This window comes from Eubalaena glacialis, chromosome 7 (genome assembly GCF_028564815.1).
Source record: "Eubalaena glacialis isolate mEubGla1 chromosome 7, mEubGla1.1.hap2.+ XY, whole genome shotgun sequence".
Lineage (NCBI taxonomy): Eukaryota > Metazoa > Chordata > Mammalia > Artiodactyla > Balaenidae > Eubalaena > Eubalaena glacialis.
Genome location: NC_083722.1, coordinates 64,876,918 through 64,901,067, shown reverse-complemented (window position 1 = coordinate 64,901,067; position 24,150 = coordinate 64,876,918). Strand labels below are relative to the sequence as shown.

The following is a 24,150-nucleotide window of genomic DNA, read 5'->3' as shown; positions in this document are numbered from 1 at the left end:
TTGAAAGCAAATTCAAGCAGCTACGATACCATCAATTCCAAGGTCCCAGGACCTGAGGCCTGAATTACTGGGACCCACACAAAAGCAGTCCTGTCATGGCTCAAAGACCACCTTCTGTTGGGAAGGAGTTATGATCAGGGAGGTTACTTATCCAGGAGGTGGAGGAATACAGAGGGGCCTAGAATCTTACACGAAACCTCACCATTTCAATATCAAAGCCAAATGGGAACAAGTTCAGCCCTGCTCTGAACTTTCCACAACGGATTCCCAAGGGCTTAAATCTGGCATCTTTCCCCTGCCCAATAGCATGAGCAGAATTAAACAGAAAAGATCAATGCAAAGAGTTCCTTATCCCACCCTATCAAATTTCCTTGGGCAGATCTCTCTCTCTTTTGGGATTTCAGTTTCCCCACTTGGTTTTAAGCTGTTCTAATTTGTAGACTAATACACGTTTTAGGGAAAAGTGCACCTTGGCTTTTCTCTATTCGCATGAAAAATTAAAGTTAGTAGTGACCTCCTGACCCACTTCCCACTGCCCCCACCAAGTCACCAAAGTGAAGCATCCTTACACCACCACAGACAATTTATTCTTTATTGATTAAAAATGAATGAAACATGCAGCAAAGTACAAAGTCAAAAAAATAAAAATAAAAATAAAAATAAAAGGGAGGGGGAAGTCAAATATTTTACATCTTCCATAATCTAGCGTACATCGTAAGGAGGAACCTCCATTTATGGATACACCATTATTCTGTCCTCCAGATTATTAGAGTGTCAGCTGGCTCTAGGATTTGGTTCACAACTTAAGCAAAAAACCCAAACAAATCCATTAGTCATTCAGAAAGACCATACATTTCACAAATAGCATTGGCACATGTTACCTTGTGCTAAGTTAGTCCCTCCCCCAGGGACCAGGGAATCCTGGGGATCCAGGGAGAGAGGTGTATCCTGAATCGCCCCTCCTGGGAAGGAGCAAGACTGCTCACTAGGTCACGTGCTGTCTCACCTGCAAAGTTTCTGTTCACTCATTTTTTTTCAGCATCACTGCACAAGCCAGCAAAGGGAGTCCACCATATATCAAGCAGAAGAAAAAATAACACTGCCCTGGGGCTTGGTGTCTGACTCCTAATTCCCAGCAGGGCAGAAGATGAATGGAAAAGAAAGAGAAAGCCCCAGCCCACTTCTACTGTCATGCCTGTCCCACTGCAGTTCAAAGGTAATGGCCGGCTGGAGAAATTGAACAGGGAGATGGGCTGCTGCTTACTTCCAGCTTGGGCTCTCGACCACCTCCAAATAAAAGCTAGAATAGAGTGATGCCACCACCCTTTGGATTCAGAAATAAGTAGACTATGATGGGCTTATCTGAAACCAAAACACAGACTCTAAGGTAAGCCACTAGTCTTGTGCCAAAAGGGACACTACATTTTTTCATAACTTATTCCTACCTTCCTGTCCTTGTTCCCCCAACCCTCTTCTAAAAAAACAAAGAAAGAAAAAAAAAAAGGAAAAAGAAAAGCTAAATATTTGTCCAGTAAGCCGATCAATCTTTTCTGTCTCCAGGCTCAGCAGGCTCCCTCCTTTTACCAATCCTGCTGGGACCTTGGGCTTTGGTGTCCGATCATCTGATCTACTTTCCTCCCAACCCCCATCCCAAAGCATCCCCTCCCTTCCTCTCCAACACCCATCCCTTTCCCAACATGCCTTTGTATCCAGGGCAGGTGAAGAAAGCCCATGACTAAAACTACAAGCTCAGAATGAAACAAAAACTATAATAAGTTAGTTGTGGAGAAAGCTTTCAGAAGTGCTCTAAGAGAAAGCTAGGTAAAGCAATCCTTTATTCACAGACCAACAATGCTGGAAAGGGCTCGAGTGATTCTATAAAGATGGGCCAAAGTCCATCTTTGTGTGTCATTTTAAGGCCAGATTGAGGATCCCTTTCATTTACAAAACTTGTTAGGGCTATCTGCAGTTAGACAAAGGCTGACTGTGAAACAGTAGGAAAAAAAAAAAAAAATCAACGCCACTGGTGATTCACATATTGCATTATGGTGCTCTTTTTTAAACCTAAAGAATAATTTATATTATTTCTGTAGAAAATCAAATGAACACTGTCTACTCAAAAATCCTAAAAGTCACGGCACATGTGGTTTCACTTTCCATCTTGGGTCAGGTTCAGCACACAGGGACCCCCTCCAAAGGGTCAGTGCAGGAGAGGGGGCAGAAGGCAGGCCTCTCTGGCCCAGTGTGAGTCTCCTTTATTGCTGTAGAAATCTCAGCCTTGCATTTCCTCATGATTTGGAGGCCAGGCAAATTGATTTTCATGGGAGGATCAAGGAGCAGTTTTTCTTCAACTGTTTTAAGATCTGAAAATAAATACTTCCACAATGATATGAGTTATGATTTTTCCTGTTCAAAAACCACTGCTGGGGAAATTCTCTTTTACAAGCCATTACTTGATCTTTTCTCTAAAAACAGTCCAAAGTTCCACTTTGAAGGATCCGATGGCTGAAGTTCGATTACAGTCAGATGTTTTGCACCAGCTGAAGTTAAGGCTAGCAACCCTTTCTGGAGGGAGTAATGAAGAGGGGTGCCTGAGAGCAGCTTCAGCAAAACGCTTAGAAACATCACGAACAAAACAAGAACACAGTTTAGGTTGCCTCCATCTGAGGCTGTGCTTCTTCCTAACAAAGGTTGTTGGAATTCATATCGGATACCAAAAAAAAAAAAAAAACCCACTAAATTAAATTCTCTGGGCTTCAGCTAAACAACCAACTTTTAATTGCTACTTCAGTGGTAAAGGGATATCCCAAGATGCCCAAATCCTGTCAGGTGTGGGAGAACAAGCAGGATGAGGAAGCCCAAGATAGCTGCTACTTTCCACCCAGCGCCATCACTGGAGTAAGGCAAGATGAGCTGATACACCTCCCTCCTGGGCCTTGAGGCACCCGGGCCACTTCTCAGATGGAGGAAGACAGGGGACACGTGCAGTAAGTTTACTAACGGAACTCTTTAAAGGGATGCTGGCCACTGGTGATCCAACTTTTCTTTCTCTGTGGGAAAAAGGGGGAATGATGGCAGGAAAAACATAAAGAAAGACCTCTAAAGCTCTTAGCTGGGAGGTTTGTTGCTGGGTTCTTTGGCAGTAGTGAGTTTAGGCCAACAGAAGCAACAGAGATACACGTGTGTGGAATCTCCTTAGGCCACCTCTTCCAGGGCTGTGTTTTAGCTGATGCTGAGCTGGGCAAATCCTATTAGTTTACCATCATCAGGAATATCCGAGCCTTCGACACCAGATGCCTAAGAACCAAACAAAATGAGAAGCTGTGGCTATTTATAAACAAAATTGCAGGCAGCAATTAAAACTGACATGGGGACTGTGGGAAAGAGGGCAGTGGGGGACAGGTCCCTGGGATACAAACAGGAGGCAGATAAAGGTGTAGGTGGAGTCTGGGTACAAAGGTGGAGTCAGATTGATCAGCAATCTCTCTTGAGGATAAATAGTCAAGGGCCTCGGGTAGGAGGCTTCCTGAGAGGGAGAGGGGAAGGGAGGCCAATGAAGGGAGGTATCAGCCCAGGGCATGGGGAGGTTAAACAAATACAATCCACCAGACTTAAATATTCTCATCACTCAGGGAATATGGAAGCTGGTCTGCAGAGGCTGCTGGTGTGTAAAAAGTGAGATGGTTTAACAAAGAGGAAGAGATGAATACCAGTTTGAAAGTGACAGATCGATTTGACTGGGGTTCTTCCACAATTTTCTGCAAATTAGCTGCCACTGTAATCATACAAACAGAGAAAGTAATGAGAAGCTAAGTAAATCCACATTTCAACCACATTTTAACAACTTAAATGGTAGTTCACAATCTTCTATGTACAATCAAAATGGAAGCAGAAAGATAAATCGCCCCCTAAACACAAGGTGTTTTTAAAAGCAACTCCAAGTAGCACAAATAAATCTTATCATTGCCAAATTAACTTTCTTTTAACTTAGGAAAGACACTGGGGTGAAAGAGGTATGATTTGCTTATTCATGGGCCAGAAAGCCCTAGACTGGGAATCAGCCAACTATGGCCTTCAGCCTGTTTCTGTTCTGCCTGTGAGCCAAGAAGAGTGTAAAAACAGAGACTGTACATGGTCCACAAAGCCTAAACTATTTACTTTACTATCTGGCCCTTTAAAACTCTGCTGACTTGTCCTAGGCAATGGTCTTTTCCTTCAGTAAAATGTACCTATGGCCCGACTGTGCCTTTTCTTACTTCCTGCTTTTTTTAGGACTAAATCTGTAATGATTTTTGCTTAACCCTTAGCTCCAAAAGGATAGCGTTCATTCTCCAAAACGGATTAGATATGGCCAAGCTTACTCTAACCTGTAACTTTTGTCATCATTTCTACGATCTCCCAGAGACCTGGGTAAGTTTTCACTCACTATCATCGGGGGTCACAAAGCAAACTCAGAGGTGAGATTTTCTTTTTTGTAAGGAAGGAACTGTCCCCAATACCTGTTACTTCCTCAAAGCCAAGAACCATTCCAAGAACCATTAGACCTACTCAGTGGAATCAAAGCCTGATTTTCTAGATCCTAAGTATACAAGCAGAGAGACGGGGACACAAAGGCAGAGCACAAAGCAGTTACCTATTACTAAATCCCTTCCATCGACGAGGCCAGCAGAAATGAGTTCCTGAGAGACACCCTCTGCTGTATCTGCAAGGACAAAGAAGAAGGTGCTCCGTTTCTTGTGCATGCATGTCCCTGCTAACATTCAGAGCGGGTGCTGGCACAGCCAGGCCGAAGCTAGCTGTTAAATCCACAGAACCAAGATGGCGGGGGGGACTTCCTCCACATAAAGGTTTTTCCTACCACCAGGATTATCTCAAGTGAGGGACTATCACAGGGCTAGGTAGAGGGCGGAACCTGTATCACCCAGATGGCAAATATCAGCTCAATGTAAATATAACGTTCTAAATGATGGTGTACTTTAGATGGGTTCTTGCCTTTGTCGGAAGAGCACCTGATAGTGACACTGCAGAAGAAACAACTAGTCTGAGGGCAACCCTGGACGCCAGCCCTGTGAGCTCTGAGACGTGATGATGAGTGTATAACATCTCCAGGGCTAATAAAGCAGAATAATTTAGTCCCAATTAAATCTCTCTTTTTTTTTTTTGGCCACACCATGCGGATTGTGGGATCTTAGTTCCCCGGCTGGGGATTGAACGCGTACCCCCGGCAGTGAAAGCGCGGAGTCCTAACCACTGGATCGCCAGGGAATTGCCCCCACAAATCTTAAGAAAACAAACTGTAATCTCTTCTCTTTGGGGGTCATACTCCCAGTTTTTTTTGGGTTTTGTTTTTTTTGCTAAAATAATTTTCTTTTTTATTCTGGTGGGTTTTCCTTCATATCTAATTATTATAGGTTGTACTGTCTGAGCAATGGGTATATAACTAGAAACTAAAAAGATGAGGACAGAGTACCATCAATTAACCTCATCTCCAACTGACTCCTTCCCGAGGCCTGAACACCGATCCCCTCAGAGGGAACGGGAGGACCTCTGGGGAGGGGCTGTGCACATACATTTGCCAAAGACCAGCTATTTGAATGAGTACCTTAAAATGTGACTCTGTCTGGCTTTAAAAAGGAAAACAGATACATCTCTGTACATGTGCATTTGTTCTCTGCATTTGAGTGAACTGCGCATGATACCGAGACAGCAGGAAGACTAAGCGTGGCACACAGGACAGATACCAGCTGGCTGCGGGCCACTTCCCAAATACGAATCCTGAGTAACCAAGGCAAGAAAGGAAATAAGCCTTGTCCCTGGCAGAAGTTCACGGCCAGAAACTGCATGACAGGGCTCAGCTTTAGCTGGGAGAGAGGGGACTGGAAGCCTTACTGCTTCTTTATTGTCACGGAGGACAACCACGTTCAGTGGTAAGAGCAGGAACTCTGCGCGCCGATAGATCTGAGTTTGAATTCCAGCTACACCTCTTCTCAGCTGTGGGAACTGCAACCAGTTACTTCACTCTCTCTAAGCCTTGATTTCATCATCTATGCAGTGGGGACAATAATATTTCCTTAGGGGGCAGTTTTGAGAATTTAATGAGATACTGCTTAGCACAATGTCTGCCATACAGTAAGCAGTAAATTAGAGCTGTATTCAGTACTCTTTGTATTATACTAGGTTTTTTAAATGAGGTAGTAGTAAATAAACTGCATTTTAATTTTATTCATATGCCCCCCAAAACCTTTAGGCCAGGAACATTTTTATCACCGTTTAAGAGGAAAATATATCTAGAGGACAGAAACTTCACACACATTTCCTTAAAATGACAAATGAGCAGTTATTTTGTTTTCAATGTTTTGATGCCTCACCTCTCCCAGGAGTAAATTCGAATCGAATATCATTTAGTTCTTTTTTTGAATTCCTATGAAAGAAAACAAAATGTATAAAATAAATTTCTGAATTTATGCATTCAGGGTCCGCCTACATATATCAGGAAAGCTATGCCAAGAGAAAGATCTTTCTGTCCCATAGACTGTATGATTTGTCCTAATGAGCTCACACTGAGGGCTCAGAGCAAACAACTCAGAGTGATCATCTAATTGTTCTACAACCCTTTTAATTTATGTCCTTCACTGGTCAATATATGCCCATGCCCATCCTTATTCCCATGAAGATGACGATATTAGACTAAGAGGAACATCTGTATGAGCACAGGGAGGTGTGATTAACATGATACAGGATGCCCTTTTCTTCCTTATCCCCACTCCTACCCCCCACACCCCTATGCCTAGGAGAGTACCTTGCCCACCACTGGTATCAGTCTGACTAGACTCATAGAATGAAACACATGATGCTCCCCCAAATTCCACAGGGGTTCAGAGGAGAAGGATAAAGAATATGCAGATTGGGATAATGAGGAAAAACTTTAGAAGTAGTTTTTTAGATAGAACTCAATGGATAGGAAGGATTTGGCCAGGCAGAGAAGATGGGGAAAGAAATGGGGCCCATACTGGCAGCAGAGTTAATATAAGGCTCCAGAGATTAAAATGTGACTGGTGAAGGATAGTTACAGAGATTGCACACCACACCAAGTACTGAGATTAACTAAGCTCCCTGGAGGTTCTGGTTAAAGATGGAGAAATTAGAATATTATGTCTAAAGGCAGACATGAGTGATTACTTAGGACCCAAATCCATTTTATCTTAACAGTTCAGGGAGCTTAGGTCTATCTGACACATACTTGATGTTACTGAAATTGTGCTTAAAATATAGTTATCCAAATCCAACACATCCTGCCCCACAGTGATTTTCTCCCTCACGTTGCCTCTCTGCACTTGTCTACACAGACTTACATTTCTGCATGTCTACTACTGAAACTTGTTTTTAGCTATGCTAAGTACACAGTACAAATCAACTTCCAACATAGACTTGATTATTGCATTTCATTTTCTCTTTTTCTCAGTATCTTAGCACAATAGCTAATAGTGCTGTACTTAGTCTGCTTAATATGTAATTGTTCCATCTATTCTTTCTGAAAGCTGAATAAAATTAAGGTCAAGTGTTCATTATCACTTTAGTGATGTGACTGTCATGCCAAGCACAAACACCTTCAAAGATAACAATATGCTAAACTGAACTGTCTAGTCATTTAACTTCAAAGTCTTCATCAGTGAGAATAAGAATCTAGCCTCCTCTTCCATAAACAAGTCTGGAACACAGTCCACTGAAAACCACCCTTCAAAAAGCTAACTATAAAGCAGAAACTAACACACCATTGTAAAGCAATTATACGCCAATAAAGATGTTAAAAAAAAAAAAAAAAAGCTAACTACATCACTTACAAGTATCCTCTCCCCTCCTGGAGCACATGTAAATAGAATTGTTGTACTCTCTATTAACTGCTGTAAGTTTTCAAAACAAAATTTTGAAGAGAGACAAATAATATTCTTTGTATACAGTTAAAATAGGATGAGATTACCAAAACACTGTATTAATTCAGAACTATTTGAGTCCAGGTATACAGAGTAGGCTTCTATAAAGAAAAGGTAACCAAATCTGCTTTCTTCACATTTATGGCATAATTTCATTACTCTTAGTGGTAAAATCAAAACATTCCCCAAACAGTCTTGCTGCCTCTACTCTAATTATGGTCATACTGAGAAGATGACTAGGAACTCACAAGTGGAAGGAGGAATGAGTCAACGGTAATTCAGATCCTCACACTACTGCTATTATTTCTGAGGGAAACAAGACACCCACAAGCAAACACACACAATCCTATCCAGTTACTCTCAGGCATGAAGTACTAGAAGGAGGAGTAACTGTCAAATAGAAATCAGCATATTCAGAGTATTCAGAAAACAACAACAACAAAATGTCTACTTACCGTAATCTTAGTACTAGACTGATTGGGATCTTGGTTTCTTGTGAACCTGCTCCTGAAGGCAGAGCCTAAAAAAGCATTGAAAGGTATAAAGTCATTGCCTGGACTATTAAGCGTGGAGGTCACTAATGCTCATCTGCAGAAGAATCGTCCACTTGGCATCAATTTTCTTCATCTCCAGGTGTGGCCATCCTAGTCCCTAGGACACTCCCTGCTGTGGGAGGACATGTACCACAAGGCAGCAACAAGAGCTGAATGTCAAACATAATGAGAAAGATAATTCTCAAACCCACACGAAATTCCATACACAGCCACATTTCAATTTTGTATTTTTCAGACCTCTCTTCCCCTATATAAGTGTGAAGAACATGAAGCTGGGTTTTTCCCTTTAAAAAATCTGCCAGTGGCAACACATCTGCCAGTAAGGTCTAAACCGGCTACCCCTCACGAAACCACCCTCCCTGGAGGTTCCAGATCTTTTATTTATTTTTATTTAAAAAAATATTTTATTTTATTTATTTGGTTGCGCTGGCTCCTTAGTTGTGGCATGCGAACTCTTAGCTGCGGCATGCATGTGGGACCTAGTTCCCTGACCAGGGATTGAACCTGGGCCTCCTGCATTGGGAGCACGGAGTCTTAACCACTGTGCCACCAGGGAAGTCCCTCCACATCTTCTAATGACTAAACTAATCCTCTCTGAAAACCATACAGCTGTCCCTTGCTGTACAGAGAATATACATTCTATTTAAGCCGTTTATAAAACAAATCCAATCTTTCCATCAGTTTTCATAAGACAACTGTATCTTTTCCCATGTGATGGGCAGAAATGGAAAACTTGGGCAAAGAAAAGGTTAAATGAAGTTAGAATGTGACTAACTGGAAGAGCTCAGAGCAGTGATCTCCAAAGGCAGAGCACCACTGGGATGCAGATGAAAACATCTGAACTTCTATTTTTGTTTCTTCCCACCTGAATTTTAGGAAAAAATAAAATAAAATAAAAACACCTCTACTATTTCATAAATGAATAGACTCTGAAACCCTTACTCTCACCATGGAGCATAGGGTCACGTGTTCAGACAGTACCGCAGTTTCCCAAGGGAAGAGTAGGGGCTACACAGCAGGGGTGGGCGCAGCTCTCAGGGGGGGCCTTCATTCCCTCCGTGGCTTTCAGTGCACTCTGATTTAATGAAGTTTGTGTGTGCCTGATTGTGTGGATTCACAGATTACATGACCACATTTTAATAAAATCAACCTTCACAAAATTGACAGGTATCTTAGAGCAATGCAGGAAAACCCTGGCTGGGAGACAGTATTAACAAAGATGACGGAAGAGCTAAAAATGCTCCTAGTGCCAGCGGCATTCTGAAGTTAAACATACTAAGGATCGAATAAAAAGCTGACAAGACACGGCCGCTCTTCTCGTTCTGTCCACGCAGCACTCTCAGGAGAGGTCCTCCCTGCATCGGGCACGTGAGCATGTCTTGCCCGGCCCTCTGTGGCACCTCCAGAGCGCTCCAGCTAGTCTCTCAGGTGCCCGAGGCCCAGAGGTGCCGTCTCCCGTGAGCAGCTCTCTTGGGGGGTCGAGACGGTAAGGGAGGCCCGCCTGTCCCTCCAGTGGGGCCAGGTGCGGCCTGGTCCTGGTGTCCTCCCCGAGTGCCGAGGCGACTGACTTGGTCGGGCTAGCGCCATGTGATCCCCCTTCGCCGGGGATGCAGGCAGGCGTGGGTGCGATCGTGGTGGGCCGGGCCGTGAGAAGGGGGCTGTCACACTTTTCAGACAAGCTGAGGCAGCACAGGCTTTGCCGGACCGCCAACGTTCCTACGCTTACCCATCCCACACCCCGCTGCTGCCCAAGCGGGGACGGGGGATGGGGGACGATGCACCCTGGGTGAGACAGCCTTCCCCAGCGATCCGAGAGGGCGAGGGAGAGGGAGAGGGAGCAGGAGCCGTGGGGCACCAAACCCCCCAGCGCCGTCCCTCCTGAGTGCAGGAGCCGCGGGGGCATTGAGCCGCCTCAGTGGGCAGAACCCCTCGCCTTCGCGTGAGGAAAAAAAAAGCTGACAAGAAATTACCGCCCCCTCCCCACAACTTTTGCTGTTTGAAATATTTCCATCATTAACTTATTTCGTTGCTTAATGAAACCTGTGTGATCTTTGTTAAACTCTCTTATCTGCATACATTTAAAACCGTGAAAACAGATTTCTAACTTGTTTCAAAATCTACCAGGACATCACCCTCATGGCACCAGGCGGCGGTCCACGTTAGCCTCCGCCCTCTTCCTCCACCCGGAAGGCTGACCACGAAAGAAAGCACATCCCTGCTGTACCTGAGGCTCCGCGGGGGGCGGCAGGGAGACTTGAGTTGGCTGTGCAGTCATCTGCCCAGCTGGCTGAGGTAGATGAGCAGAAATCTGTTCTGGAACTTGGAGTAAAGTACCCACAGGATCAGTTGTTGAAAACAGCTGTAACAAAAACACACACACAGTGCTGCTTAAGCTGAGAGGAAAGGGAGGCGGGCCTGCTGACAGGCAAGCAGTGCCGCAGAGAGACTTTTTAAAGTAGTCCTTGTGTAGTGAACCAGCCCATCTCTACATCCCCAAGACACCTATTTCAAATGGAAGTCAAATATTTCTATGCTTTTTAAATTAATTAATTAATTAATCTATTTATTTAGTTTTGGCTGCGTTGGGTCTTTGTTGCTGCGTGCGGGCTTTCTCTGGTTGCGGTGAGCGGGGGGCTACTCTTCGTTGCGGTGCGCGGGCTTCTCATTGTGGTGGCTTCTCTTGTTGCGGAGCACAGGGCTTTAGGCATGGGGCTTCAGTAGTTGCGGCATGTGGGCTCAGTAGTTGTGGCTCGCCAGCTCTAGAGCGCAGGCTCAGTAGTTGTGGCGCACGGGTTTAGCTGCTCCGCGGCATGTGGGATCTTCCCGGACCAGGGGTCGAACCCGCATCCCCTGCATTGGCAGGCGGATTCTTAACCACTGCACCACCAGGGAAGTCCCGCTTTTTTGTTTTTAAGAACTTTTTGAGGTGTAATTTACGTCCCATGAAATTCACTGGTATTGTTGTTACCAGCATGTGGGGGGGCAGCGATTGTCCTGTGGGAGCCACCGTTCACCTGGGTCGAGGACCCTTACTTCTTCTGGGCTGTGCTCAGCTTCTGCGTGCTTCGGATCTTGTCCAGCAGGCCAGAGACGGAGGCCTCAGTGGGTTTGTAACAGTCAACCAGCAGCTCCGTGACCCTGGCAGCTCGGGTATCAGCGCTCTCAATGTCCAGGAGTTCATCCACATCAATCTCCAGTTCTGGGATCTCTTCTTCCTGGCAGTCGTGGAGGTGAGTGAGCTGCTCCAGGATCCACTCCTCCAGGTTGAGGCGCCTCCGTAGCTCCTCGCGGTCCTACTTGACCGTGACCTTCCCTTGGCGCCTCACTGGGCCCTCGTCGTCCGCGCCGCCTGGGCCCTCGCCTGCAGCCCCAGGGGGGCTCTGAAAGTAGACGCGGGGCCCTGGGCCACCACTCCCCGGTCCAGGGTCCGGAGCCGCCAACACCGCACCCCCTGCGGGGCCGCTGTCCGCCATGGTGGCCGCCAGGGCCAAGTGCGCGCGTCGGGCCCCTCCCTGCGCTGCCACCTCTGGGACGCCCGCCAGCTGGCTCGGCTGCTGGCTCAGGTTAGCTCGTGAGCTCGTCTCCGCATGGCTCCGTGGCGAGGGCGGCGGCGGCCTACAACTCAAGTGATTTTTAGAGAATTTATACTTCTGTAAACATCCCTACAATCTGGTTTTAGAACACTTCCATCAACTTTTCCCGTGCCCATTCACAGTTAACTCCTGCTCCCTCACCCAGCCCTAGGCAACCACTGATCTACTTTCTGCCTCTATCAATTTGCCTTTTGTGGACATTTCACATAAACCAAATTTTACAATATGCACTCTTTTTGTGTCTGGCTTCTTTAACTTAGTTTTTGAGTCAGTCATGTTGTAACAAATATCAGTAGTCCACTTTTTTTTCCTTCTTCAGAATAGTAGTTCTTTGTGCCCTATTTATTTTTAAATACATCTATTCTATCCCCTTTGACCAGCAAAATAGCACCTACAAAATGCAGATTTAGTATATAGTATGAAATTATAGAAATGACATTTTTCTATGTTGGGGACCTTCCATTACTTATAAAGAAAGAAAATCAACCAATGGTTCCTTAACATATCTGCAATGCTTTTCAAAATGGATGTGCAGCTTTATAACTAACATAGACATTAAACATTATTTTGCATGTTTGAAAATTTTACAAATTTTAGTTATGTAATGGGGAAAAGAGACTGATGTTGAGTACAAAATCAAGTTAAACATACTCAAAATTATAAGGTAATGGGGAAAACGATATCAATGTAATGGCCAAAATTTAGAGTTAAAAGAGGAAAAAAATTAGAAGGGCAATGAGAGGTCTAATAGCTGTTATCACATAAGCAAAACAAGGAGACAAGGAAGTAAAATTTTGTGTTTACTTAGCTTCACATAAAGGAAACCAAAAGTTAGTCACTGGTTCCAGTTTTTGATAGAAAAACAGAACTTTAAGATTAGTTTTGAAAATGCTTAAAACTATTAGCACTATTTCAAAAAGACAGTTAGCTTCCAAATTGTATGCACATATATGTATACCTATAATCAAGACAGAAAGGTTATACAAAACAAAGTAATGAGAGGATGTGAAGAGATTGGAACCTTGTGCATTGCAGGTGGGAATGTAAAATAGTACAGCTGTTATGGAAAACAGTATGATAGTTCCTCAAAAAATTAAAAATAGAATTACTATATAATCCAACAATTCCCTTCTGGGTATAGACCCAAAAGAATTGAAAGCAGGGACTCAAACAGTTATTTGTGTGGCCATGTTCATAGCAGCATTATTCACAATAGCCAAAAAGTAGAAGAAACCCAAATGTCCATTGACAGATAAATGGTTAAACAAATGTGGTTCACACACACACACAAATATGGAATATTATTCAGCCTTAAAAGGGAAGGAAAGAGGAAATTCTGATACATGTTACATAGATGAACCTTGAGGGCATTATGTAAGTGAAATACACAAGTCAGAAAAGGACAAATATTGTATGATTCCACTTTTATGAGGTACCTAGACTAGTCAAATTCAGAGACAGAAAATAGAATGGATGTTGCTAGGAGCTGGGGGGAAGAGAGAATAGGGAGTTATTGTTTAATGGGTACAGAGCTGGTTTTGCAAGATGAAAAGAACTCTGGAGATGGATGGTGGGGATGGTTGCACAACAGTGTGAATGTACTTAATGTCAGTGAACTGCACACTAAAAATGGTTTAAGATGGTTAATTTTATGTTATGTGTATTTTATCATAATTAAAAAAACAACAACAAAGTTATGAGCATGAGACTATGACTATGAGCATGTACAAGTTCATGTGGAGAGGCTATTGAGGCAAAGGAACAAGGAGGAGACTAAAAAGAATAACGCTGGGTAATATGTAAAATACCCTTCCATTCAATTTTTGAGAAACTAGGAATTAGTCAAGATAGGTTAAGTTAGAGCGTAACAAATAATCTTAAATTCTCAGTAAATTACAAGAACAAAAGTTATTACTTTTTTGAAAAAATTTTGCTTTAGAATTTTTTTCCTTTTTAAAAAACTGAAGTATAATTCATTGACTTACAATATTATCTTAGCTTCAGGTGTACAACATAGCGATTGGTATTTTTATATATTAAAAAATGATCGGGCTTCCCTGGTGGCGCAGTGGTTGAGAATCTGCCTGCTAATGCAGGGGACACGGGTTCGAGCCCTGGTCTGGGAAGATCCCACATGCCGCGGAGCAACTGGGCCCGTGAGCCACAACTACTGAGCCTGCGTGTCTGCAGCCTGTGCTCCGCAACAAGAGAGGCCACAATAGTGAGAGGCCCATGCACCGCGATGAGGAGTGGCCCCCGCTTGCCGCAGCTAGAGGAAGCCCTCGCACAGAAATGAAGACCCAACACAGCCAAAATAAATAAATAAATAAATAAATAAATAAATAATAATTAAAGGTGCTAATAATTAAAAAAAAAAAAGATCACTACAATAAATCTAGTTACCATCTGTCACCTACAAAGTTATTACAATATTATTGACTGTATTCCCTATGCTGTACATTACATCCCCATGACTTATTTATTTTATAACTGGAAGTTTGTACCTCTTAATCTCCCCCACCTGTTTCACAATTCCCCTCACGCCCCTCCCCTTTGGCAACCACCAGTTTGTCCTCTGTATCTATGAGACTGTTTCTGCTTTATGTTTGTTCATTTGTTGTTTTTCAGATTCCACATATAAGTGACATCATATGGTATTTGTCTTTCTCTGACTTATTTCACTTAGCATAATACCCTCAAGGTCCATCCATGTTGTTGCAAATGGCAAGATTTCATTCCTTCTTTGACTAATATTTCTTTCTTTTTTAAAAAAATATTTATTTATTTATTTGGCTGCCCTGGGTCTTAGTTGTGGCATGTGTGATCCTCAGTTGTGGCATGTGAACTCTTGGTTGTGGTATGTGGGATCTTAGTTCCCCGACCAGGGGTCGAACCTGGGCCCCCTGCATTGGGAGTGCAGAGACCCGGCCACTGGACCATCAGGGAAGTCCCTGACTAAGTAATATTTCATTGTGTATATATAATATATATCATATCTTCTTTATCCATTCATCTACTGATGGATACTTAGGTTGTTTCCATATCTTAGCTACTGTAAATAATGCTGCAATGAACACAGGGGTGCATATATCTTTCTGAATTAGTGTTTTTGGGAAAATACCCAGAAGTCGAATTGTGGGATATATAATAGTATTTTTAATTTTTTGAGAAACTGTTTTCCATAGTGGCTGCACCAATTTACATTCCCACCAACAGTGCACGAGGCTTCTCTTTCCTCTATATCCTCACCAACACTTGTTGTCTTTTTGATAATAGCCATTCTGACAGGTGTGAGGTGATAAGGTTATTTCTTGCACACACTTCAAGTCCATCTGTGGCCAGCAGAGGATAAATTTGGTACCTAAATTTGCAGCAGGGATGCAGGTCATGATGGCAGGAGCAAGGGAACCCAGGAAATCACAATGTGGCTCTTCCTTCTGCTCACATTTTATTGGCCAAAAGTAATTGCCACGGCCATGAGTAACTTCAAGGGGCAGAAAAATGCAATTCTACCGCATACCAAGAAGAGCCAGAAATCTTAGTGAATAGCAGTTCTAATTCAAGTTGTCAGATACTAGCCTGTAATAAGCTGAGGTACAGTATTTTCAGTCTTAAACATAATCCTGTACATAATTGTATACTATATATACAAATGAAGTGGAAAAAATAGTCACTTTTAAGCATGTGGCAAGAACAAATTGGATTAAGAGCAAGACATGTGTGCCATTAAACCAAATATTGAATACTCATGAGATGATTATTTTCTTTAGGTAAGGAGCATAAGGCAGGCCAGCCTAACAGAAGTCTGTTTAGTAGGATTCCCTATCACACTGAGGCAGTAACTATAGACATCAGAATCTATTTGACAAGAGGCTGAGGAAAAAAGTCCAAAAAGCAAAGGCAGCATATGACAAATTCCTGGACAGACTAATGCAAAAAGACTAATTTCCACTTTAAGCAGCCCAATATAAAAATAGCAGTTCATAAAGTCAAGCAAGCAAAAAAGAACATTCTGGGTTCTTAGGCCCACTTTTAAAATGAGTGCAATGGCACCATTTACTGCAAAGATCCATTCAAACTCAGAATCGACAGCTCTAATAAAATTCGACTGGTATAAGTTCCCATTCCCATTTAGGCACATACCAAAAAGTGTGCTTAACATTAAAACCAAAACAAAACAAAAGCACATATACTTTAATGATTCAATAATCACAACTACTTACCTCAGAATTTGTTAATGAGTCTTTCACTCTGGGAGACTAAAAGAAATACAAAAAAAGGAGGCTTGTTAACTGAAAACTCAGGTTACTTGTAGTCAGTTCCAAACTGCACGGAATGTTGAAATGCAAGTCAACTCCATTTCATTCTGATCCATAATTAACTCATCGGTAACTCTAGTGAGAGTTTTCTGGAAAAAGAAAACTGTCATGATACTACTGTATTCTTTGTCCAGGTAGCCTGTAACGCATCAATATACTTATGGTATTTTAAGTCTAGAACTTGAGGTTTATAAGCAAACATAATGGGACTGAGTTATCAGTTAGTAGGGAGGTCACATTCTTCAAAGTTCAATTCTTTCTACTGATCATGAACATATTATGTGCATAATATCTCAAACCAAATGTAAACATTCAAGCTAATTATCCAACACATTCTTAAAGCAGAGTAATTCTGATTATAGGCTTTAATGAAGAAAACTCTTGAGCCAAAATTGAAATACTAATTAGTATGAAAATCTAAAGCTAAATTGATTCAGTAAATCATAAGTTAGTAGTAATTCTGGATACAGGCACTGGAGAATACATAAAACAACAACATATCTCTAAACAAACGTCAATTTATGGTAAATTCTACCAAGTGTCAATTTAGACTTCTTATAAGGTCAGTTTAGGTTTTTAAAATTTTCATTACCATTTTATTAAGGAGAATCAAGGTACAGGCAATAGCTAATGGGTTACAGCAAGTATACAGCCAACACAAAACCTTAAAAAACTTTGTTTGGAAATAATTTCAAACTTACAGAAAGTTGTTAGAATAATACAAAGAACACTGCTATAACCTTTACCCAGATTCATCCATTACTAACCTTTTTCCTCATGTGCTTTATTATTTAGTGTTCACTTTCTCTCTTTTTAAATATATATATTTAATCAATCCTGTACCATTTGAGAATAAGTTGCATATAATCATAGTTCTTTACAACTGAATAGTCACTGTGTATTTCTTCTTCTTCTTTTTTTTTTTAATATTTATTTATTTGGCTGCGCCGGGTCTTAGTTGCGGCACTCGGGATCTTCGTTGCCGCCTGCGGGATCTTTGTTGCAGTGTGCGGGATCTTTTAGTTGAGGCACGCGGGATCTTTAGTTGTGGCATGCGGGATCTAGTTCCCTGACCAGGATTGAACCCGGGCCCCCTGCATTGGGAGTGCAGAGTCTTAACCACTGGACCACCAGGAAAGTCCCCACTGTGTACTTAAGAATAGGGATATTCTCTTACATAACATCACACTACTAAAGCAATCAACTTCAGTAAATTTAAAAATAATACTTTAATTTACTCTCCATAATCCAACTTTTCCAATGACCTCCTACACATAATCATTCCCCCCTGCCTACTACACACTCTATTTGAATAGAATGCTCCTAATTTGTGGTTTGTCTGATGTTTCCTCATGATTCAGACTTAAATGAATTCTACAGAGTGATGTATCCTTCTTATAGTATCATATCTTAGGGAATCACATGTTCCTCTGCCCCTCATTAGTGATGTTAATTTTAATCATCTAGTCAAGGCATTTTCTAATTTCTCAGGTACGCAGTATTTTTTTCTTGCAACTAATAGGCCACCTATGGAGAGAAACTTTAAGACCACGTAAATATCCTGTTCATCAAAATTTTCCCATATATTTAGCACCTATTGATGATCCTTGTCTGATCTAACATTTATGATTGTTTTATGATGGCTGTAAAATGATGAACTTCCCCATCCACTCCTACATTTACCAGTCAGCACTGGCAGTTTACCGTAATGAAAAACCATCCCCCCCCATGTATTTATATATCTATTTATTATTCGTATGGGCCTATAGATTCCTATTTTTTAAATGATTTATAATTTATCACTACACTTAATGATTTTGATGGTTAAATTCTCCCTAATTTGGCCAGTGGGAGCTCCTTCAACCTGGCTCATATTATTATGACTTTTTTAAAATAAAAAATCTTTTCTTTCTGTCAAAAGAAGATATTCCAGATTTATCTTGCATTTTCCCTGTGTAAGCCCTGGAACCAGCCATTTCTCCAGTGAGCCTTTGTTCTTTAGTAGGGAATGACATTAGAAACCACGATCTGGGCATAAGGTATGCTTACTCTTGTAATCTTCGATTAGATGCCAGAAACTGTGAATTTTACCTTGTTGCATGCTGATAATTTCTATAAATCTTCTTGAGCTTTGTTCTGGAATACAGTAAAGTTACTTGGAAATAGTTTAATCCTTTTGGATCCTGCTTTGATGAGTTGTTAGTTGGGTCTGGAGCAGTGTTCAGTCTAGGGCAACATACTATACCCCATTACTGAGCACTCTACCAAATGCCCTGTGACTTATAAGTTTCTCCAGTCTAACTGCTGTTCCTGGCTGTGTGAGTGCTGGGCACTTTCTCCACATGGGTAGTTTTCTCACATATAGTCACTGATAAGTATGCTGCTGAATACTCAAAAGGGAAGCTCTAAGCTTCTTCCTCTGGGTAGTTCTCTCCTCCTTGGTACTCTACCTTATCAAATTTTATCTGCCTTGATCTCTTACCTCTATTTACTCAACTCCCAAAAACACTTTTCAAGCCACAGTGAAGAGAAAACTGCCCCAAAACTGACTTGGACGTTAGAATTAGCAGAGAAGGACATTAAAATAATTATTATATATTCATATCTTCAAAAAGCTAAGTAGAGACACTGAAGATGCAAAAACAAACACCAAATCAAACTTCTAGAACCTAACAACCAAATCAAACACCAAATCAAAATTCTCGTATTACATCTGAGATGGAAAGGAGACTGGATGGGATTAGCAGCAGATTAACACTGCAGAAGAAAGACTAATGAACAGGCTAGCACTAGAAACTATGCAAAATGAAACTGAGGGAAAAAGAATTTTTAAAAAATGAAAAGACAATCAGTGAGCAGTCAGACGACTTTAAGCAGCCTAATATACATGTTATTGGACTCTCCAAGGTGGAAGGACAGAAAAAGCATTTGAAAATATAATAGCTGAGGGACTTCCCTGGTGGTCTAGTGGTTAAGACTACACACTCCCAATGCAGGGGGCCCAGGTTTGATCCCTGGTCAGGGAACTAGATCCCACATGTGGCAATGAAGATCCCACGTGCCACAACTAAGACACAGTGCAGCCAAATAAATAAATAAACAAATACATATTTAAAAAAAGAAAATGTAATGGCTAAAAACTTTCCAAATTTGATTAAAAAATTATAAACCCAAAGATTCAAGAAGCTCAATAAACCCTAAACATGAAACATGAAAAAAAAAAAAGATACACCTAGGCATACCATATCAAATTGCTCAAAACCATTCATAAAGAAAAAAATCTTAAAAGCATCCAGAGTAAAAAGAAATGTGATTTATAAACAAAAAGATAAGTATACAAGCAGATTTAATACTGGAAACAATGCAAACAAGAAAATGTTGGAACAAATTCTTTAAGATACAGGCCCACCTCATTTTATTGCACTAGGCTTTATTATGCTTTGCAGATATTGCATTTTTTACAAATTGAAGGTTTGTGGCAACCCTGCACTGAGCAAGTCTATCAGTGCCATTTTTCAAATAGTATTTGCTCACTTCATGTCTTGGTGTCCACTTCTAGCAAAAACTAACACACTCACACACACGATCCAGGATATACCAATTGAAGAAGAGGTGCACTGTTCCTCTTCAGGTAGAAAGTTAACAGGCTTTAGGGACAAAGTTTCAATTGTTAGGCTTTCAAATTCACTAATCTTTTCTTCTGCAGTGTTTAATCAGCCATTAATCTAATCCAGTGTGTTTTCATCTCAGACACTATAGTTTTCATTTCTCGATTTAGGTCATTTTTATATACCCGAAATATCATCACAGTAAAACAGATATGCCAGTCCCCTTTTCCATGTAGAATTACTTGGGCTCCTGTTGTTAATAAGTTGTTCAAGAAAACTCTGTCTGTATTTTTTATATTTTAGCTGGTTAAACTGAACAGAACCACAGAATATAGTATTATCTCAGAGGCTTCAGACAAAAAGATAGAACTCTAGCTAAAGCATATAGTTTAACAAAACTTACCCTGAGTTGTGAAATTGCTGCTTTCCCTTCCTCACTTTCTTCATCAAATTCATCATCACTCCACTCCCAGCCACCATCTTCTGTCTTATGAAGCCGGCCACTGGAACCTGGTACTCTCCGAACCTGCTCATTAGGAAGAGAGACGTGGACTATGATAGTGTTTGACACTTACTATATAGAAAAGTCAGCCATATTCTCCCTCCTTCTATTACTTCAACGCTGTAAGCAGATAATAATTTTCCCAATAAAGAAGTTTTCCTATATAAACTCACATCCTCCATCCTTCACTTGCTTTCTGTTCATAATCTCCACTATTTGTCTTTACTCACAACCACTGACTCTCCCTGTACTTCCGTACTCTGAGCCTGCACATCATCCAAATCCTTCTTATCTGAAGTCACAGGTCAAATCTGATTAATGGTTTCGTATCCTGAGACACTGAAAAAAAGGTGGGAGGGAGTTTAAGCCCTCAAATAAATAAACCCAAGATAAAGAAGATGCTGCTCTTTTTTTTTCAATTTTAATGTTTAAAATCACAATTATACCTCCATAGTTTCAAAAGTACTACGGCTATGCAAGTGTTGTTAAGAAAAAGAGCAGTCCCCTAACTTTCATCTTCTTCCTCACAGGCAACCACTTTCAATTCATGTTAGCTTATTCTTTTGGAATTTATATTTATCTCTCTGAGTAACCTGTTCTTATTATTACCCCTTGATTTTCTAGTTTTTGGAACTATCTATTGAACTTCCTGCTATGCAAGATGAGAATTTAACCCTATTATCAATCCCCTACTCATTTTTCAAGATACATTGTAATTTTGATTAATCAATATTCAGTGTTTATATAACACGATTATATAAACTATACAGTTGAACCTTATTATACATTACAATTACTTTTCTTTCCTGTATAACTTTTTAATTTCCCCTGGAGTTAATATTTGCTTATTTCTTGTCATATTCATCCCCCAATTCTCTCCCTGCTGTGTAAATCTCCTCTCACCATATTCACATATATTAGGTATTCATCAGTATTATCTTCTTGAGGAAGCCTCTCACCAGAGCCTCCTGATCTGTTCCACCAGACTGACACCAGGTCTGGTACTTTAGATCTCACTCTACTGTCATCCAGAGGACCATGCTTCCTAGATCACATGACTTCCCTGTTCTTACTTTAAGCACTTCCTCTACTATCAACATGGCACATTTATTAAAGCCAGGCATTTCTGAGCATAACTTGATTCTATTCCCACACTTCACTTATAGTTTGCCTGGTTAAAAAAAAAATCTGGGTTAGAAAACATTTTTTTTCATAATGTTGAAATAGTGCTGCATTGTGATATGGCTTCCAGAGATGCTGCTGAGGTCATTAAGACCCTTGATCCTGTCCGTGCCCTGTCCCTCTTCTCTGGAAAGCTACACATCTTCTTTTCATCTCCAGTATTATGAGCTACCATGGTAAATGTGCCTTACTGTTGGTCTATTTTCATCCACTGTGCCGGGTACTTGGGCTCTTTCAATCTGGAAATTCACAAAATTTTTCTTGAATTAGTTTTTCAATAATTTCTTTTCTTCTGTTTTTCTCAGTTCTCCTTTTCTGGAACTCTTTTAACTCAAATGTTGAGCCTTCTCAAATAATCTTCTAATGTTCTCATCTTTTCTGTTATCTATCTCTTGGCCTTTTGGCTCTGTTTTCTGGGAAATTTCCTCAACTTTACCCTAAAATCTTTGTAAAGAATTTTTTTCATTTCTTCTATAATGTTTTCAATTTCCAAGAGCCATTGTGGTAGTGCCATTCTCTAAATGCTTCTTTTTTAAAAGTAACAGCTTTACAGAGATATAATTCATATACCATAAAATTGACCCATTTAAGGTATTATAATCCAATGATTTTTAGTATATTCAGAGTTGTGAAACCATCTCCACAATCAAATTTTGATCATTTTCATCGCTCCCTCCACCCCCCAAAAAACATCCCATACCCATTAGCAGTCACTGCCCATTTCCCTACAATCTGCTCAAGTCCTAGGCAACCAATAATCTACTTTCTGTCTCTATACATTTGCCTATTCTGGATATGTCACATAAATGGAATCATAGAATATGTCTTTCAATTAGCATAATGTTTTAAAGGTACATCCATGTTATGGCATGTATCAGTACTTCATTCCTCATTATTGCTGAATAATATTCCATTGTATAGGTGCATGACATGTTATATATCCATTTATAATAGATGGACATTCAGGTTGTTTCCACTTTTTAGTTATGAATAATATTTCTATGAACATTCATGTACATTTTTTTTTTTTAACATTACTCTCTTTTTATTCCAGTCCTTACCCAAGATAAGATTTCCAGAGATAGAGGCAAATTCAAAATACCTTCTATTTTAAGAAAGGATTTCAGAGCATTTTACCAGTAATATCTAGTAATAACCATTTTACTGCTATAGGCTTCATCACTGTGGTATTGTATTATTTGTTTGTAAATCTTTCCCCTACCCAAGGTGTGTCCTTAAGGGCATGGAAAGTATCTTAATCACTTTTATATTTCTAGTATCTGGCACGGTGCCTGGCACATAACAAACACTCAGTACATGATATAGAAGGGAGGCTGGATCTATAAGGAGTGTGAAAGCATCATTGGGAATGCAACAAGGTAGAGAAAAGAATATAAAGCAGTAACCTTTCAAGGAGCTACCAGTGCAGTTATAAATGCTGCAGTTACTAATGCCTCGATAAACAGCTTGGAGTAGGGAAGGGCGTATTTGAAAATCTACAGATGGTCACCAAACTGCCTTCCAAGGAGATCTAGCCTGATCAGTTGCATGGTCTTTGTTATACTGAATAGAGTATGCAAACTGAAAGGCCCCACCAGCCCCCTTTCCACTCTCTCTCAAGGCCTGCCATGCCCAACTCCTCACCCAAACAACTGTTGAGTGAATACTTGAAAAGTATCCATTTGAAGGTATGTCAAATTATTAGCTTACCTAGGCCACTAATATCTTGGTTTGGTCCTGCCTTAAGGATAAAGGACTTATGTTTGTTCACTATTTTAAGGCAAATAATACTGAAGGAAAGCCACAATTATCTTTTCTACTTTACGAACATTTCAAAAGAGTTCAAAGTTGACAGCTTTTTGTATTGTAATAGGGCAGGCATGTGGTATATGCCGCTTCCTTCTGTTGCCAATGGAATTCCAACAGAAACCAGAATGTTACTACTGGAAACAGATGAACTTCCTCTCATTGTTCCTGTACTTTTTCATATTAATCATGAAATAATGGGGAAGTGGCTTCTACTTTAGTCAGGGGGAAGGACATAAGACTGAATTATTTAATTTTTTAAACTCTTTTCTTCTTAAAACATGTAGTTCTTCCAGTCAGCCAAGAGAAAGTATACTGTTATTTAATAGAAATTCAGTCAGCCGAAGCAGCTTAGGATATAGATGTTGATGTTAAGCTTGAAGCTGTTTCCAACATTGCTGATGGTTTTTAATGTGGCTATATTTAGCCTCTCCTGTCTCCCTCACGTGGCTTCAATGGGATTCACTTGGTACCCTGAACACTTTCTTCCATCAATATGGAGAATCCCCAGAAGTACCCATGGTGGATTTTTCTTCTCAGCCAACTTCCCAGCTGTGGGCGTGTCTCTCCGCCGGACCTCGGCTGCCGGCGATTGGACCCATGTACATATTTTTATGTGTACATGTTTTCAATGCTCTTGGGTATGACTAGGAGT

The 24,150-nt window shown here is 40.9% G+C and overlaps 1 protein-coding gene and 1 pseudogene across 3 annotated transcripts in view; both read right to left on the bottom strand.

Moving 5' to 3' along the window:
• Positions 1 to 579: 579 nt before the first annotated feature.
• Positions 580 to 24,150, bottom strand: part of OXSR1 (oxidative stress responsive kinase 1) — a 100,525-nt gene continuing 76,954 nt past the window's right edge. For 2 of the 3 annotated variants that reach the window (XM_061196515.1, XM_061196517.1), the window contains 8 exons: positions 20,409 to 20,531; positions 16,302 to 16,337; positions 10,710 to 10,844; positions 8,387 to 8,451; positions 6,369 to 6,421; positions 4,634 to 4,702; positions 3,711 to 3,775; positions 580 to 3,297 (listed from right to left, as the gene is read on the bottom strand). In XM_061196515.1, coding sequence (XP_061052498.1) covers positions 3,223 to 3,297; positions 3,711 to 3,775; positions 4,634 to 4,702; positions 6,369 to 6,421; positions 8,387 to 8,451; positions 10,710 to 10,844; positions 16,302 to 16,337; positions 20,409 to 20,531 — 621 coding nt within the window. In that variant the 3' untranslated portion in view covers positions 580 to 3,222. The remainder of the gene's footprint in view (positions 3,298 to 3,710; positions 3,776 to 4,633; positions 4,703 to 6,368; positions 6,422 to 8,386; positions 8,452 to 10,709; positions 10,845 to 16,301; positions 16,338 to 20,408; positions 20,532 to 24,150) is intronic. The other variant, XM_061196516.1, reaches the window with a different exon arrangement.
• On the bottom strand, positions 11,402 to 11,973 carry LOC133095324 (protein phosphatase 1 regulatory subunit 14B-like; annotated as a pseudogene).